The 16,915-nt window shown below is 38.2% G+C and overlaps 1 protein-coding gene across 2 annotated transcripts in view; it reads right to left on the bottom strand.

The window, feature by feature from the left end:
- LOC306832157 (CD166 antigen homolog) overlaps positions 1 to 16,915 on the bottom strand; it is a 58,764-nt gene that overhangs the window by 3,242 nt on the left and 38,607 nt on the right. For both annotated transcript variants that reach the window (XM_079356605.1, XM_079356606.1), the window contains exons 2-13: positions 14,460 to 14,566; positions 13,621 to 13,840; positions 13,057 to 13,121; positions 11,566 to 11,653; positions 9,959 to 10,129; positions 7,868 to 7,992; positions 7,069 to 7,201; positions 6,055 to 6,167; positions 5,364 to 5,487; positions 5,001 to 5,125; positions 2,998 to 3,127; positions 1,099 to 1,125 (exon numbers count right to left, since the gene is read on the bottom strand). In XM_079356605.1, coding sequence (XP_079212731.1) covers positions 1,099 to 1,125; positions 2,998 to 3,127; positions 5,001 to 5,125; positions 5,364 to 5,487; positions 6,055 to 6,167; positions 7,069 to 7,201; positions 7,868 to 7,992; positions 9,959 to 10,129; positions 11,566 to 11,653; positions 13,057 to 13,121; positions 13,621 to 13,840; positions 14,460 to 14,566 — 1,428 coding nt within the window. The remainder of the gene's footprint in view (positions 1 to 1,098; positions 1,126 to 2,997; positions 3,128 to 5,000; positions 5,126 to 5,363; positions 5,488 to 6,054; positions 6,168 to 7,068; positions 7,202 to 7,867; positions 7,993 to 9,958; positions 10,130 to 11,565; positions 11,654 to 13,056; positions 13,122 to 13,620; positions 13,841 to 14,459; positions 14,567 to 16,915) is intronic.

Raw genomic sequence — 16,915 nt, 5'->3', positions numbered from 1 at the left:
AGTGCTCATCTTTTTTTTTTTTTTAAGATTTATTTTTGACCTTTCGCCTTTATTATAGAGAGAGGAAGGTGGATAGAGGCGGAAATCACCACGGGCCGGATGCGAACCCGGGCCGCCCGCGCGAGGACCACAGCCTCGATACATGGGGCGCACTCCCGCTGCACCACCAGCGCCCAAGTTGGTGCTTATCTAAACTCCATTCAATTTATCTGCCTTTGTTTTCTGTCTGTTTGTTTCGGGTCTAATTCATATTTTTTATTTCAGCAGATCATCAGACACTAAAGGATTGATGAGGGAGGCATATTGAGAAACTTGGTTTTTATGTTCGGTCCTGATAGCCTCAAAGACCATTAAACACACCTTGCATTACAATGGAAGCACAGATAATACAAATGATTAGTCTAGTTTTCATCACACATAAAATATAATACACTTAATAATAATACTTCAGTTATTTCTACATATTGTTTAAGCAGTTAACTGCTACAGAAGTCGACAAGAAGAACACAGTTTTTCGGATGGAAAAATAAACTAATTAATGTATATAAGGATTACGTTATTTTCAGCAGAGTCCATTTTTTTCAGTTTGGCAGAAACACACAGGAGAACACACAGGAGAACACAGCCAGCAAATAACAAACTAGGAAGAGGCCGATCCTGAGGCCGTCACACAGACAGCTGGTGATTGTTACTTACTTTCTTTGCAAATGTAGCATCAAATGACATGCAAAAGCCCCCTTTTGAGCATGCACACAGAGAGCTTATGAACTGATAAATAATGTTCATGACGAGCTTCATGATAACCAATATTATTGTTATTGGAGCTTCAGGCATTGTCGAGTCAGCTTATTTAAAGATATCCTGGGTATGTAACGTTAACTGTCTTTTGTCACACTACTGTCTGTGGCTTGGTTTAAATATTATATTAATGAAGAGAAAGCGATTATTATAATTATTTTCCATTTGTGCTAAATTTAGCACACCAGGTTTTAGCTTAAAAGTAGTTTTAATATGAATCAGGAAATACAGTATACCTCAACATTTTACTTTAAAGAGTAAAGAGGACGATATCAGCAAAAAAATAAAATAACATCTTACCGTTTTTCCCAATTCTCTCGTGAAAAACTGAAAGAAAATGTGCATAAAAAGTATTAGAATTTCTGAAAAGTGAAATGCAAATGTACTATGAAAGACACTTGAAGGATTTCTTTTTCTCTTTTTATGACAAGGGGTTTTAAATGTACTTTATTTCATGTTGTAAGACAATGCATTTTATTGTTTGTTTTTATATTTTGATACGTTGCACATTGCAGTTCTCACGGCGTGCAGGCGTGATGGCCTGTTGTGATACAAGACGAAGATGCTACACAAGATTGCTCTAGCAATAAATGCCCGTTTGAAAGAACCATCCTGTGTCTGTTGTTGTGAATAGTGCTATAGTGAACATCAACAGATTGTGAAATTAACTAATTTACTATGCTGTCAGAGGACATGCCAGGGAAGGAGAGACATATGCTCTCACAACCCCCCCCCCAAAAAAAAAAAAAAAAAAAAAAAAAAAACAGAAAATCTTTGGAGATAGTAAAGAAAAGACAAAAGAACAGAGAATAAGAACCAACTGACAAAAAAATGGCAACAGCATGCATGAAAAAAGGCACTACAATAGTAGTAGTAGTAGTAGTAATAGTAGTTACAATAGTAACATGTAGACTAGATCAGGAAACTCCCAGGTTCTCCTCCACTGCTAATAACAGCCTGGGCCAAGCCCTGCTTTCCCATCTTGAGCTCTTGAAAGGTTTGCCAGAACTTCCTTACGGCCAACCTAAAGTCCTTCTCCAGAATCTCCCCAAACGCCTTTCTTACCTAGGTTTTTGCTTCTACAATCACTAACACCACAGCCCCCCGAGTCACCTGATACCTGTTAGCATTTTCCCCTGGGCTAACCAATCCCGAAAAGGCTTCCTTCTTTAACTTTACAGCTGGTGTCCTTTTGCCGCTACGACGGGCACCAATGGTCTTCTGACTGCGACTCCTAGCAGCCGGTTCCACAATGGAGGCTTTGAACATGGACTACAGACGCCTTGTCCCAATTCTCTCATCAGATTGTAAGAAAAATTCTCCCAGAGCTGGTAGGTAAAGAACTTACAGACGTTACCAGTTCACCCGTACTACACGTTAAAATGTACCACTTCTGTCCAGCTTTCCCTGCCATCTGATACAACTGACAACCAAGTGGTGGTCAGTTTGACAACTCTCCACTTATTGGAGTGTCCAAAACATTTGGTTGCAGATCCGATGAAACAACTACAAAGTAGAAAATTGATTTTGGCCGAGGGTGTTCTGGTACCAAGAACCTATGTTCGTCAGTGGTGTTTGTTAAAGCCAATCCATGACTAGAACAGAAGTCAGACAACAAAACACCACTCAGATTCTGAGTGGACAAGCTCTTCCTCTAAATCACCCCCTTCCAGGTATCTCCATTATTGCCCACATGATCTTAGAAGTCTCTTTGTAGTCCCAAGGCAGAACCTCTTCCTCACCCAGAAACTTCAAGAAGGTTGTGTACTCTGAACTGCTGTTGGGTGCATATGAAGACAAAACAGTCAAAGCCTTCCTTGTCACTTTAGACATCTGAACTGCAGAAAAACGGGTATGGGTATCAGGAAGGTCAACAAATTTATTGGCTAAAAAGAGATTCAATGGAATATTCTGGGGTTCCAAACATTTAAAGATATTGAAAAGGAATGTCTGATAAAGGGGGTTAATGTGAAATGTTATTCAATAATGAGTCTCTTTTTGTTTTGTTTTTTAAAACTAGCACTGCCTTTATAGCCGAGTTGGTCTAATACAGTAGCTCAAAACACAAAAGGAATTATCACGGCCAAGCAAGTGAAAAGTTAGATTTCTCTGTTCAAAGCTATGTATTTCGTTTTTTATTAAAGGAAATATGATTCAAAATAAAACCAGCAAACCAAGATGCTGATAGGCATAGTTTACCTGAGGAAACATTGATGGCCCTGAAGTCCTCACCCAGCTTGTTAGAGACACTGCAGATGACAGTGAGGTTCACCCTTGGGACCACAGTTATTTTATGGGTTGCCTTGCCATTGATGTATGAACTCTCCTCCTGCAAAAATGAAAAAAAGCCCACAAGAAATAAGGGCTTTTAATAAAAAAGGGGAGGCGGTACACACTGAGAACCCCCTTACACACTGATTATCAAATGTGTTAACAAAAAAAAAAAGAGGTTTTATTGGTGATCCACCACATAAGGTTCAGGTTACTTATTTTTACCAGTTGATAAATATAGTCACTTAATACAACACAGATATTACTTAAAACATATGAAGTGCAAATGCATGGGTAAAAGTGCTGAGGTGCATGAAGTGAGCAGGTTCCAATTGAACAAATGATGAAACAAGTTGAGCTGTAAATGTTACAGAGACAAAACCAAACTAAATAATAAATGAATATGGAACCACTGTGAAGCATGACAACATCTTCCTAGCCTGCTATCTCTGTCTCTCCATGAAATCACATCATACCAAATCAAGCAGCAAAGAGGAAAAACATGATACACACAGATACCCTATAGGTTCGGATTGTCCCTCCCATCTTCTTTTCACTATCCTTTTTTCCTTAACCCTGGAACCATGATAAGAGTGGTTTGAATTCGCTAAAAGTTAAGGAAAGGTGGGTCAATGCTTCCTTTATAACCTCCTTTAGCATAGTAAACACTGGACCATCCTTTACCAAAGGAGATGAGAAAGTGACGCCCCACAATTCCTTGCGGCCGCAACTTTTAAAGCGACTCGCGTATCCAACCGTTCACGAAAACTAGCGATCTGTTGGAGGAGAAATGTGGAGACAATCTGCATTTGGTTTCTATACTGATTTGACTAATTATTAGTTACTGCCTTTATTTATTTTGTTAATTTATTTTTACTTAGTGTGGTGAACATTGTTTTTATACATTCTTGTATCATTAGTGGAGATGCTCTGCTGTTTTTTATGTTGATTTAATATGAGAAAATTGTAATATAAAACCTTCTTAATAAAAAAAGAGAAGGGACGCAGATCATGGAAGTAAGCACTACAATAATTTGCCTTAAACAACTTCGAATAATCTTAAATCCAAAGGTGAACTATGAATGCTTGTTGTAAAACCATCAAAGTGAAGCATCCTGGTATATTATATAGCCTATCTTACATTTTTTATTTACGCCATGTGGTTATTAAGATTATTTCACCCCTAAGTAGGCACAGGGGAAAGATTTTTAGATGAGCTTTTTGTAGTCCATTGTCTGGAAACTGTAGTTTCACCATGGCAGTAACCTCCGTCACATAATTATTACATCGCAGAGTGGAAATGTGGTTGGATTGTCAAAACAACGCAATCGCCTTTCACTAAGTCCTTCTCCTAATACCTTTCCTTAACCCTGTAACGTTTTCACAGGGTTACGGTAAAGTGAATAGTGAAAGTAGATAGGATGAACAATTCGAATGCACCCTATGACTTTTTCCACTCTATAATGGCTGCTGGGACAAAGATGTTCCTATAGGGCTTCATTCTGTTAAATTCTTTTGGACATTTTGGATTGAGTTTTGAGTAGTAAGTTTTTTTTTGCTTTTTTGTTGAAATCTTTTATTCCTGCAATTGGGTCCTCCTCTCGGTTTTCCAATGCCTGTGACACTTACTCATTGTTATATTATCTACAAAGACCAAATATTAATCTATCATAAGCAATAAGGAACAGTAACAACACTCTACAGATTTCAGCCACACAGAAGATATGGTAGAAATGAGTGACACCTCTTTTTACTATGAGCTCATAAGCAGATTGAGCTAACGTTCAGATAATTTAATCAATCCACCCTGCAGATTTAACTGTTTATGCTGTTTGTATATTTTGCTGCAACTCCTTTTTTAATTATTTATGGATACATTAAAGACATTAAAAGTACATACAGGCACTCACAGACCAATGCTTGACACTTACGTGTGTTGTGCTGTTGACATTCCACTTCAAATAGGGTTTTGGTACTCCCTCAGCTTCACAGGTCAGGACTTTGTAATTGGCATCATTTTCACGGTGTTTAGTTAGGCTGGTGATCACAGGCTTTCCTAATCAAATTCAGAAACAGCTTTGTTACATCAGTAAATTACATCATATCCATAATGTAAATGGAAACAACATCCTTGATTTGAATGTTTTTCCATTCAACCTCATTACAAGATAAACTAGTTGTACCCAAAAAGCAACTTTATGCGATTACTATAAAGACCCTGCAGCTTTTCCACTCCACAAGGTTAATGTTGAGCCACAAAGGTTTTGACTACAACTCACATAATACATACTCACCTTCTACCACCAGTTCAAAGCTCTGGTGATGTGAGAGGCTGCTCATGGAAACCTCACATGCATAGACTCCTCCATCAGCATAGGTCAACTTGTTAAACTCTGGCTCCTTCGAAGGCTTTCCATTCTGGAAAAAAGTCACTGAATCTTTCTGTATCTTCTGAAGAAAAGTAATCCTCAAATTACATTTGAAATATAACAAGATTACCTATAAGAAACATGGACATAGGAGGGAGCTACCATATTGGAGAGGCTGTCTCAATCTAATTGTTAGACAAAACTGAGGTGGCCTTAGGCCTCCTGGAGAACAGCGACGGTATGCCTGTGCAGTCATGAGCATGTTTACGTGTGGAAAACTGTTTACTGTTGTTGTGAGGAAAACATGTGCATGACCCCTCCCCTTCTTCTCTGCTGTGGCAAAGTCAAACTTCACGCCTAAATTGTGTATAACTCTTGTCCCCATTAGGAGATGACTTATTCAGACCAAATTTGTTTTAAGGCTGTAATGGACCGTTAAATGTGACTTTTCAAGTGATCACTTGAGGAAATGCAGTTTTTTTGCATTTCTGCATTGGCTGCATTTTTCAACATTGACATTGAAAATTACAGGTACACAAACACTCTTCTCTTTTAATATCTTTCTATAATTAAGTGCCAAATCTCGTGAGGAATAACTCAACGCTATCACCATTACCTTTGTCCATGACACTTCAGCATCACCAGAGGCATTTATTTCCATCTTCACGGACAAGGTGTCTCCTAATGTCATCACAATTTTTCCAGTTGGACTTAGACTCAGGTCCAGGTCTGACAAGCCAAGACAGAAAAAGCTATGTTAGGTACACATTAAATATATACATTTTTATTTTATTGATACATTATTTCTAAAATGCATATACAGTGTAATTCTACCATAAAATAAATACTCACTAAAACAAGTCTCTTAAATAGTTCTGGTTATAATTTCAGTGTATATACGTCTAGAACATTTGTTTTTAGGGCAAGTCTAGTTTTGAAGGAAGGCATTGATAATGGTCATCACAAAATGCACCTTTTAGAGAGCTACTGCTTTTCAGTTTCAAACTTAAAGTCACATTTTGTTTTAATAATGATGCTGATGACAGGCTACATTGAAGTGGCATATATTTTTGTAACATAACACAATGAATGTCAGGTCTAGTACCTGCTCTTCTGTAAAATTAAATAAAAAAAGAGGAAGGTCTTTAAACTGCTTTTTGTCAAGTTTCTTGAAATAATACTTGTTATGAATTGGGGCTATTCAAATAATGATTGATTGAGCTTAAAAACCAACACCTAGGAGCAAGGGAGTAATCACTGACGGGGACGTTAGTAAAGAGGCACAGCCTCCCAAACTTTTTGCCACTTTTTCTCTTTCCATAAATAGTTCCCCTCCTCCCTTTCTGGCACACTCCTGCTCCCTGCCAGGCAGTCTCTCAAATGTCAAATTCTGTTAGCAATACTTTGCTCCTATGAGTTTGTTTCAAGCAAATTAAATCGGCACCTTGTTATGAATAATATGTTCAGACAATTTGATCAAGGTACACTGAGTAAAATATGGGAAACTGCTATTTGTTGGCTTTATTTATTGGCTGAGCAAGATGAGGTTAGAGGTTTTGGTCTTTTACACAGCAGGATTTCCCTGCTTGTTTTGGAGCAGTATTAAAAATGTCTTGACGTGGGAACTCACAGCTCACAAGAATACTTTGGGTGGCTTCCAATATCTCATTGTCAGGCAGGGAGCATTTGTATTCTCCTGCAGCCTCTCTGCTGACAGCATTCAAAGTATAGGTGTCGGAATTCTCCACCAGGATTTTTTGGCCCTGTCGATAAGTGAAGAGACAATGTCTTGTAAAATGTAAAGAAATTAAAGAGCTTCCATAAAAGACAAAAACAGATTAAGTCTGAAAGTGAAGACTTCACAATTTGGCTGTTCCTTTGAAAAATCTGGCGAAACCGTTTTTTTTATTTTTTTTATTTGTCTTTGGTCACTAAATACTTTGATAGATTTTTGTTAGCCAAAGTTAAAAAATAATATCCTCCACAATTTACAGAGGTATCACATTTATGAGATTGTTGTTGGTTTCACCTTTGAACACCAGAATAAGATCAATAAATTCTTTATTCTAACCCACAGGTGTCAAACTCCAGTCCTGGAGGGCCGGCTTCCTCAGACTTTTAGATGTCTCCCTGCTTTAACCCGCCTGTTTTAAACCAATGTGTTGTCATCAAGCTCTGCAGAAGCCTGAAAATGAGTCACTCATTGGATTCAGCTGCGTCCGAGCAGGGAGACATCTAACAGTCTGAGGAAGCCGGCCCTCCAGGACTGGAGTTTGACACCCCTGGACTCTAACCAGACACATTTAAGACACCAATAAAATAATCACTCAGGCAACAGCCAGTACCAACCCAAAAACATAAAAGTTAGATACAGACTTGTGTGAGTAATAAAAGGTTCCTACTTGAGATGCTTGAGTGTTCTGACTGACCTTTAAGAAGAAGAAGAAGGACTTGGGTGGAGGGTTGCCGTCAGCATGACACTTCAGCGTCACATTATCTCTCTCCACTATGGGTCCCTTGGACATTATTTGAAGGCTAACCTTTTCTGACGGATCTAAAAAAGTTCAGAAGGCAGATAAGGCAAAACACCAGTCAAAACTTCACAGAAACCTTCCTTTTAAATACCCACACCATCAATACAACCATCAAAAAACACAGAAACACAATAAGCAAATCGACTATTACGTTTCAAAAGGTGAACACTCAATCTGTTTCAAGTGTATTCATGTGAAAATGTTTAGCTGATAAGTGACCTTGTAGGTTTAAGCTTTAGCATTATTGTATACATTTACAGTATGTGTGAAAGAGTCAATACTGAAATGTAGCGCTATGTGCTTTGAGTGGAAAACAATAGTGGTGTACAAGTGCAGTCCATTTGCCATTTACAACTCTTAAGGGCCTGATTTACAAAACGTTTGCGTGTATTAAAACGTGTGCAAACTTGATACCACCAGCAAAAAATGTGCAATCTGATTTACTAACAGCGTGCAGTGAGGATTGCATCTTTCTATAAACAAAATAACTTGTCTTGTCCAAATGTTATGTTTGCCTTAATGAATATGCAACACGAGGCGTTACTGCCACAGCGTGCAAAATACTGGGTGGAGAAAATGCAAAGAAGTTAAGTTAGTACACGCAATGTGATTTACCAAGCCAGGCAAAAATTGCAGCGTTGTGATGGTGTCTAAATTTAACACCTTTGAAAGGAACGTGCTAATCCAAGAGCCCCAGTGTTACGCACAACAGGCTGCAGTTAGGAGACATAGGCACAATAAAAGACGTGTTAACATGTTTAAATGACAGTAAAATGAATGGTATGCATTTTTTTTAATCTTGCTTCAATAATAGTTTAAAAGAAACACCCTGATAAAACTATAACTGAACATTCACAGCCTCCACATTGTAAAGAATTTCAACATCGACACTTATGTCCTCCTATTTCCCTCGTCTCGCTAACATTACATTTTAAACAGGGCATTTCCTTTTTCTCGGGTTGCATGTCTCCATTGCGCTCCAGAGCGCTTCTCCAGAGCGCGCTCGTCTCTTCTCTACATCCCTCTCCCCTGCTGCTGCGCTGTGGGACGCTTGGACTGGGGGCGCCTCACCACTGCTTGTACCCCCAACTTCAGTACCTGCTGCCATGGCATTTATGTCCGCTCAGACACAGCGCTGACCAGCTTCTGGTGCGCAACAATGGCAAGAGTGGCACACACACTGAGCACCAGTGCCACAGAGGACTTGCACCTCCTGCGCAATTTATGACAATTCATTCAAAAGAGGAAGGGAAGAAATAGAGGCCTTGTGAGTTTTTCTTATAAGCCACATTTTCTTTTAGTCATATTCAGATTTATCTGGTATTACTTGAAAATACTGGCCGTGAATTTGCCTCTAACTAATACCTATTTTGCGCTTGCAGTCATCCTGCTTTCCGTCCAAACTCTCCATGACGTAAACCAGTAGAACACGCAAAAGCCTGTCTGAAATACTACCACCTCCACAAGGTTTGCACCTGATGTCATTCACGCAAATGTTCTTAGTAAATCACTCGCAAAACGCCCACAGCCCAAACGTGCAAAGTTTTGCAGTGAGCATGCAATTTAGTACTCTTTAATTGAGATCTTAGTTAATCAGGCCCTAAGTGTAGTAAATAGTAATCTGACAGTCTAAAACACAGGTGTCAAACTCCAGTCCTGGAGGGCCGGCTTCCTCAGACTTTTAGATGTCTCCCTGCTTTAACCCGCCTGTTTTAAACCAATGTGTGTCAAGCTCTGCAGAAGCCTGATAACAAGTCACTCATTGGATTCAGCTGCGTCCGAGCAGGGAGACATCTAACAGTCTGAGGAAGCCGGCCCTCCAGGACTGGAGTTTGACACCCCTGGTCTAAAACTAGCAGAAATCCTGATTAAATATTCCCATTGACCAAACCACTATCAGAACTGAATGTTTAAGGTAAAACTTACCTCATCTTATACCTTAACATGTAATGTTAAGCCTGATGGAAGAGATTGTATTTTACTCACAGTGAATGGGGAAAGGTTCCAATTCAGCTTCCTGATTGGTCAGTTCGTGTGTAGACACGCAGGCAAAGACTGCATCAATGTCTTCCTTGGTGGCTGCATACTGGAGGGTGGAGGAAGTGGTGGACAGGCCTGTGGCTGGATCAAGCTTAATGCTGGGGGTTATCACGACAGCTTCAAAGGAAGGGTTGGCAAACACACAAAGGCGCACAATATATTAATTACTGCATGTGTAACATTACACCTCAGACTGGTTGTATCAAAAAAAGGTGGTAGGTTGTCTTTACTGTCAAGTACTCTGACAGTAGCATTCTGGAGCTGTTTGGAAAGTTTGTTAAACAGTGTGTATTATTGTATTCATTTGTGGATATATGTTCACATTTTTTGCTTCATTGTATACAATTCTGGATCCGCGAACACATTTCTGGATCTGTGTAAACATGTATAGATGATTTTACAGTATTATGGCTCTTTATAAACATATGTGCGTCTGTGTAGACATTTACACAGACACAGTGTAAATATGTAAACAACTGTAGATACTCTCAAAAGAAATGTCTAGTGTTCTATAAAGAGAATACGGCTCACCAAAGTTAAATTCGTTTTTTGGCCAGGTATGTGTGTAAGCATAACTGGCCAAAAAAGTAGATTGTGATAATCTGATTTTGGACTGTAATACAACACTATCAGTGTGTTTCTCAATAAAAACAAAAGTGAAATACACAATTAAGAAAGTGATATTGAATTTTTGGTGTTTTTATAGTTTCTCAGCCAAAGTTTGATAGAGGTGAAGAAGCTGTGCAAAACTGTCAAAACTATTAACAAAAGTTTTCATTTATAAAGCACAATATATGTAAAATCATCAACAGCAACAGCATGGCAGACTTCAGTAGCAGCAAGTGTTTTTTTGACAAAAATTTATATAATATCCTTGCACGGCAAAAATACATGTCCCATTGCAACTAGAAAATTACAGGTGTCTCTGTCTTTTGGAACTGTTGGAAATATTTGAGGTACTGTAAGTACTCAACAAAAAGTATATATAACTCAATTATTTAATTTAAATAAATTATACTTTTAGGTGTAATGATTAATCATAAAACCTAGTAAGCAATAGGGGTTGCTAATTAATCATGATATGGGCGGCTGTGGCTCAGTTGGTCGAGTTGTCGTCTCTCAATCGGAAGGTCGAGGCTTTGATCCTGCGAGCAACATGTCTGATGTGTCCTTGGGCAAGACACTTAACCCCAGTGTGTGTGAATGGAATTAGTTACTTGATGGGCCATATAACTAGCCATTAGTGTGAATGGGTAGGTGTGACCTGCTGTGTAAAAAGCGCTTTGAGTAGTCAGAAGACTAGAAAAGCGCTATACAAGCTCAAGTCTATTTACCAAGCTCAAGTCCATAAACCCGCGTGCAGGCGTAAAATAAACAAATAAAAAGTATTTTTATGTATTTCAAATTGCTTTGCAATAATAAGATTTCCATAATTTTTGCTCTCCTATCATTATACAATAACACTCATTGTTTCCTCTCGTGATCTGTGTACAACTGCAACTTGAGTGTAGTATATGTTGAATACTTTCAGGGTGTGTCATCAGATAAATTACCTTTCCCATCAGCGACCAATGGCTTTCCATTCCTCGTCCATGTGATTGTAGCAACAGGGTTTGCCTCTGCTGAAACACATGTTCCCAACTAAACCAAAAAAGAAAGGTGGAAGAGATGAATCTACTGAATGTTGGACTCTGTGTCATTCTTATTTAACGGTTTCTGTGGCAGCAATACAGGTATTTCTTTCATCAAAAAGTGAAATAGTTTGTTTCTGCCTCTGACATAGACTGTGTTGTGTTATTTTTATATTTTCTTACTCTATTGATCCCCTACTGGAAAAGTACCGTAGGTGTTTTCACTCTGTTGGACATGCAACACACACATAGGTATACTCCTGCGCAGGATCCTATGGACATGCACTGACAGTGACCAGAACCAGAGACCCTCCAGTTCCCAACCCAAGTCCCAACAGAGCTACTGCTGCCAAATGAAACCAATTATAATATGCCATGCCTTACATGTGTTTAGTAAAGTAGCACATTTACTGGAAAATGATGAATGTAGGCCAGAAATGAAAAGCAACTGTTTCATTAAGGAATGAACTGACTCATGTGCTCCTGCTCATGCTATCTCCCTCCATCATTGCTACATCTGATAATGTTAAAGGTCAGTCACAGCAGTAGATACAATCTGTGTTAACCAGATAAGGAGTGTGTCATGAGAGCATTCCTTTCCCACACTGAGTTTTACTTCCTGTACTGTGCCTTTCAGTGAACGTGACTAACTATATAAGATGTTTCAGAACATAGTCAGGAAATTCAAAAGTCTTTAAAACGTAAAATAATCATCTGATTTTTTTCCCCTACAAAAAGTTCCCCCTCCAAACCTTCATAACAGGTGTTATCTCGAGATACTTTACAAAAGCAGGTAAAGAACCTTACTGTTTGTTAACATTAACGAAAGAGCAGGTAACAAGACCATGCTCATTGTTATGTTTACAAAAAGCAGGTAAAGGACCTTACTTATGGCTATATTACAAGAGCCCAGCTTAATCCGTCATAGCGTGGCAAGAAAAAACGTCCTTTTAATAGGCAGAAATTAACAGCATGGGAGCTGGATATTGAGTGGCACACATTACATCCGTTTAATATTTTATTCTTTAATCTTTGATTTTTAGTTTCCCCTTGCAAATTTGAATGGAATGTGGACAAATAAATGTGGCTCTTTATATTGACGAGCTCTTGACTCAAATCACAACACTCAAAGGCTCATCAACAAAGTTATTCTCTGGTGTTTACACAAGTCAAAGCACAATCGTTAAACAAAGATATGGATTTTATTAAAACACCACTATCTCCACTTAATATGGATAATTGAGTGATAAAAGTGTAACTGTGCCTTGTACAGCCTACTGTTTCCTCCTACCACATCCGTGTCACGCAGCGGGCTGCTATTATACTTAAATAGAAAACATTAAACCAAGCTGATTTTGTCGCTGGCGATAGCTGTCATTGCGTGCTGTTAAGACATACATGTTTTGAGCTTACCGTTACAGGTTTGTCTTTCTTCAGTACCTCAGGCTTGTCCATAATCTGCACTGAAGATGGTTTCTCTTTAAACACACAAGGAGAGATTAATGTTGTAGAATGTTCATTCTGTCAGTCATTCCTAATTGTCACTGAAATGTTTGGGTACAACAGAAAAAAACTAGTTTAACTCACAAGTTAAAAGTTTTACTAATATTGTACAACTGGCAACAAGTGGAGCACAGTTCACCTTAGAGCTTGACGGCAAACCCATTGCACTGTTTATATTTGGGAGGCACATCATTTTTATTTGCCCCGAGCTATATACAACCATTTACTCTTCTGTTTAGCTATTTTCTGCACTTCTATACGTCATGCTTGGTTTAGTGATTCACATAGCACATTCTCAGTGTTTCTTAGTGTTTGTCAGAAAAAAACAGAAAAGAAACACAGTCAATAACAGCGAGTCAGTGTAATTATGCTCATGTTAAGAGCACCTTTAGTTTAAGTTGGAGAAAAATATTGCACATATTCTTTAATTTCTTTTATATGTATTTCAGGGTTATGTGTCAATATTGAGCTTACTGTAAACGACCACAGAGATGGGGTACTCCATAAGGTTGGTGTCTGACACCACCATGCAGGTGAAGGTCTTCTGGTCTTTCAGTGTGGCCTGACTGATAAGTAGGCTGAACTTGTCATCAGTGCTGACCCGCTGAGCATAACTGTCTGTGGCCTGAATTGTTGCTTGCTCGCTGCGAGCCTGTTTGATCAACAAATCGCCGAGAGTGCCGTCATCTTTTTCCTGAAACAAGAAAAAGAGGATACTTTTTGCTTATGCATTTCCTGAATCATAACAAAAGTTTTCTCAAACAGAGAGAGGAACTAATGAATTACAATCCAAACACAGTTTTAAAGAGCTTTGCAAACATAATGTGACATCATTTAAATTACACCCTGAATTAAGAGAATCCTAAAGAACTGACATGACATAAGGAAACATTAAATTGGGGGGGTGGGGTTGATGCACACACCCAGTGTACTTTGATCTTCCAGGCAGATTGTCCGGGTTTCAATCCAACTTGTGGCTCCTTTCCTGCATGTCATTCCCCACTTACTCTCCTACAGATTTCTGACTATCTATTAGCCTGTCTTTACAACAAAGGCACAAAAAGCCCCAAAATAAATCTTTGTTTTATCAACTTTAACGTTTTTGAACATTCTGCAAACCTTTGAAATATATGAAATGCTCACTTTTGTGTGATGAGTATTTACAGCTTTAGAATAAGTATTAAGAAAGCATTACTACATTTATTAAATACACTGTGGTAACTGTGGTACATAACACATGGACTCTCAGTGCCATATGTCCGTACTAAACACCATCATGGAAGACGAGGACCACTTTATCCATATGTACTTACATATTTCCATTTAATGAACATCAGATCCTCTGGTGCTAGAGTTCCACCCTTGCATGGTATTACAATGGTCTCTCCATAAATGGCAGTCACGCTTTCAGTAGCCCACACTACAAGAAAAAAAGGCAACAAACAGTTTTATTTTAAAAAAATTACAGTTGAAACAACTTTGTCCCAAGTGCTTTTGCACTCCAGGGGCCTAATTTATGAACAGTGCATACACATGGATCTATCTATCTAACAAGTGCGTAAGAACATTCCCAAGCAAAGAGAGGAATTGATCAACTTTTACTTTTACTAAGAAATGTGTGTAAACATAAGCACAGCTCTGACCATGCTTATGCACCCAATCTAGCAGTAGAACATTGAAACCACAAATAAAAACTGCTACGAGTGTCATGGCACACAACATAGATACGTGTTCCGAGTTTTCTTTAATTAAAAATCCAAATTAGGGATTTTGCCCCGTATGTTTAAAATGTAATATTTCGATTGGAGTAGTGCAAAAGATGCAAAGTGTTTGTTTATATAGAGTTCTTTATCATAGACAAACCCCTGTCTGACCACTGCAACAAAAAAAAAAAAAATATCCATCAACCTTGGCATAAACGAGTTGCTCTTACAGATAGGCGTAAAAATAGACATTTCTGAAAGACCCTGCACACTCTTCATGTGCTTGTGGATTTTGAGTAAGTTGTGATGAAAGAAATCGTTTTTCAACTGTTTGGTTGAAAAAGTAATATTAGAAAATAAAAAAAGCTAGAGGCCCCTGTGAGCTACGTGGCGTTATACTCAATAGATTGCCAGCTAGGATAAAATTCTGAGTAAAAGTGCCCCCTTCCTATGCAAATTATCCAGAAAGACCAGTGCTAATTGACGCTGGCCCTTTTCTCTCTCCGCTAACTGAAATGTGCATTCAGCTGGTAGTTACTGTGGTTCAGTATTTATAAGAGTAAATATAATCAGGGCTTAAATCATACCATGGCTGTCTCAACTCAACACCTCGTCCACATCTATGGAGAGGTTTTGGAGCTGTTACACAAGTGTTTTTTCTCTCTTCAGAGTCCTGTACTTGCTCCATTCAGAGGAAGTTTTGTACTAAACTGGGAAATTAAAAACTGGCAATTATTTTACTAGCAATTAATCGCATGCTGTTTTGTACCTGTAACGACGGGGTGTCTCCCTGCACTAACAGTCATGGAACAACGCTGCAGTATCTTTGAATCTCTCATTTCAATTAAAAAACTCTCCTTTCACTTTTGGGGTGGCAGTAGCTCAGTCTGTATAGGGACTTGGCTGGAGAGGTGCCAGACCACTTCCAGACCACTGCGGAGGTGCCCTTGAGCAAGACACTGAACCCCCAACAGCTCAGGAGTTGCTTCCAGTGGGGGCAGCTGCCACATTCTGACATCTCTCCATTAATCCTTATTAATAAATTAATAAAGTATTAACAAAGTATATAAAACTAAAAAATATATATAAATAAAAACTCCCAGGCAGGTCAATTAAAAAGATAAAAGTAATATCCACCTGACATTAAACATTTGACTTTTATACCACTCCTCATTAGAGTTCCTTTTATGGTTAAGTCAATGTTGTGACCCTCAAAATAAAGTACGCCATTTACTATACTGCAATATATTTCAAAATAAAATCCTGTTTGAATTCAAAGGGCGTATGAAGTATTCACAGCTTAAGATTGTCCAACAATTCTAAATTAAAGTCTAACATTTCTAATTTGAAAAAATAGAATTTTAAATCTATGTGAATAACTGCATTATTTTTGATTGACTATTAAAATTTAAGGATTAGTCATGATGTAGCCGAGACATTTGGTACCTAGCTCAAAACCCCCTCCCTCCCACTGATCATGAACTTCAGACTAATAACAGTTGAGAGTTTTACGACGTCTTGTTGGGAGGCTCCTCTTGTGTTTGTTCTAAACAAAGTTACGATTGAGTTCTTTGACACCTCTCCTCCAAATACAAATACTAGCACAAATACAAATATAACAGACCTTTTAGTTATTCGTAAAATACCTTTTAGATTAATGAATTAGCTGACCAGGTCAGGTGGGAGGTTAAAAGTGACAGTTTGATACAATTTATGTTTTCATACGATCTACATTACTCAAGTAAGAATTGTTTAAACCTGTGTATCACATTGCTGTGGATCATATATAGAGGGTAACATAAGTACATTGTCTTTTCTATATTTTCATACTTTTGATCAGAGGATGCATTTCCTCTGATTAATTGATTAGTTTAATTTGAATTACAGATTTAAAGAAGAATATTTTCCTGAATTTTCCGAGATGATATTTAATATCGTGATGTCATAAATCAATTAATCAATCAATCTTTATTTGAATAAAAACTAGCTGACAATAATATTAAACAATACTACAGTTCTGTTGGACAGAGGGCCCAGAGAATAAACATTCATAGAGGCAAATAAGG

Source organism: Symphodus melops (genome assembly GCF_947650265.1).
Source record: "Symphodus melops genome assembly, chromosome: 11".
Taxonomy (NCBI): Eukaryota; Metazoa; Chordata; class Actinopteri; order Labriformes; family Labridae; genus Symphodus; species Symphodus melops.
The sequence above is the reverse complement of the archived record's forward strand: the minus strand, read 5'-3'. Positions and strand labels throughout refer to the sequence as shown.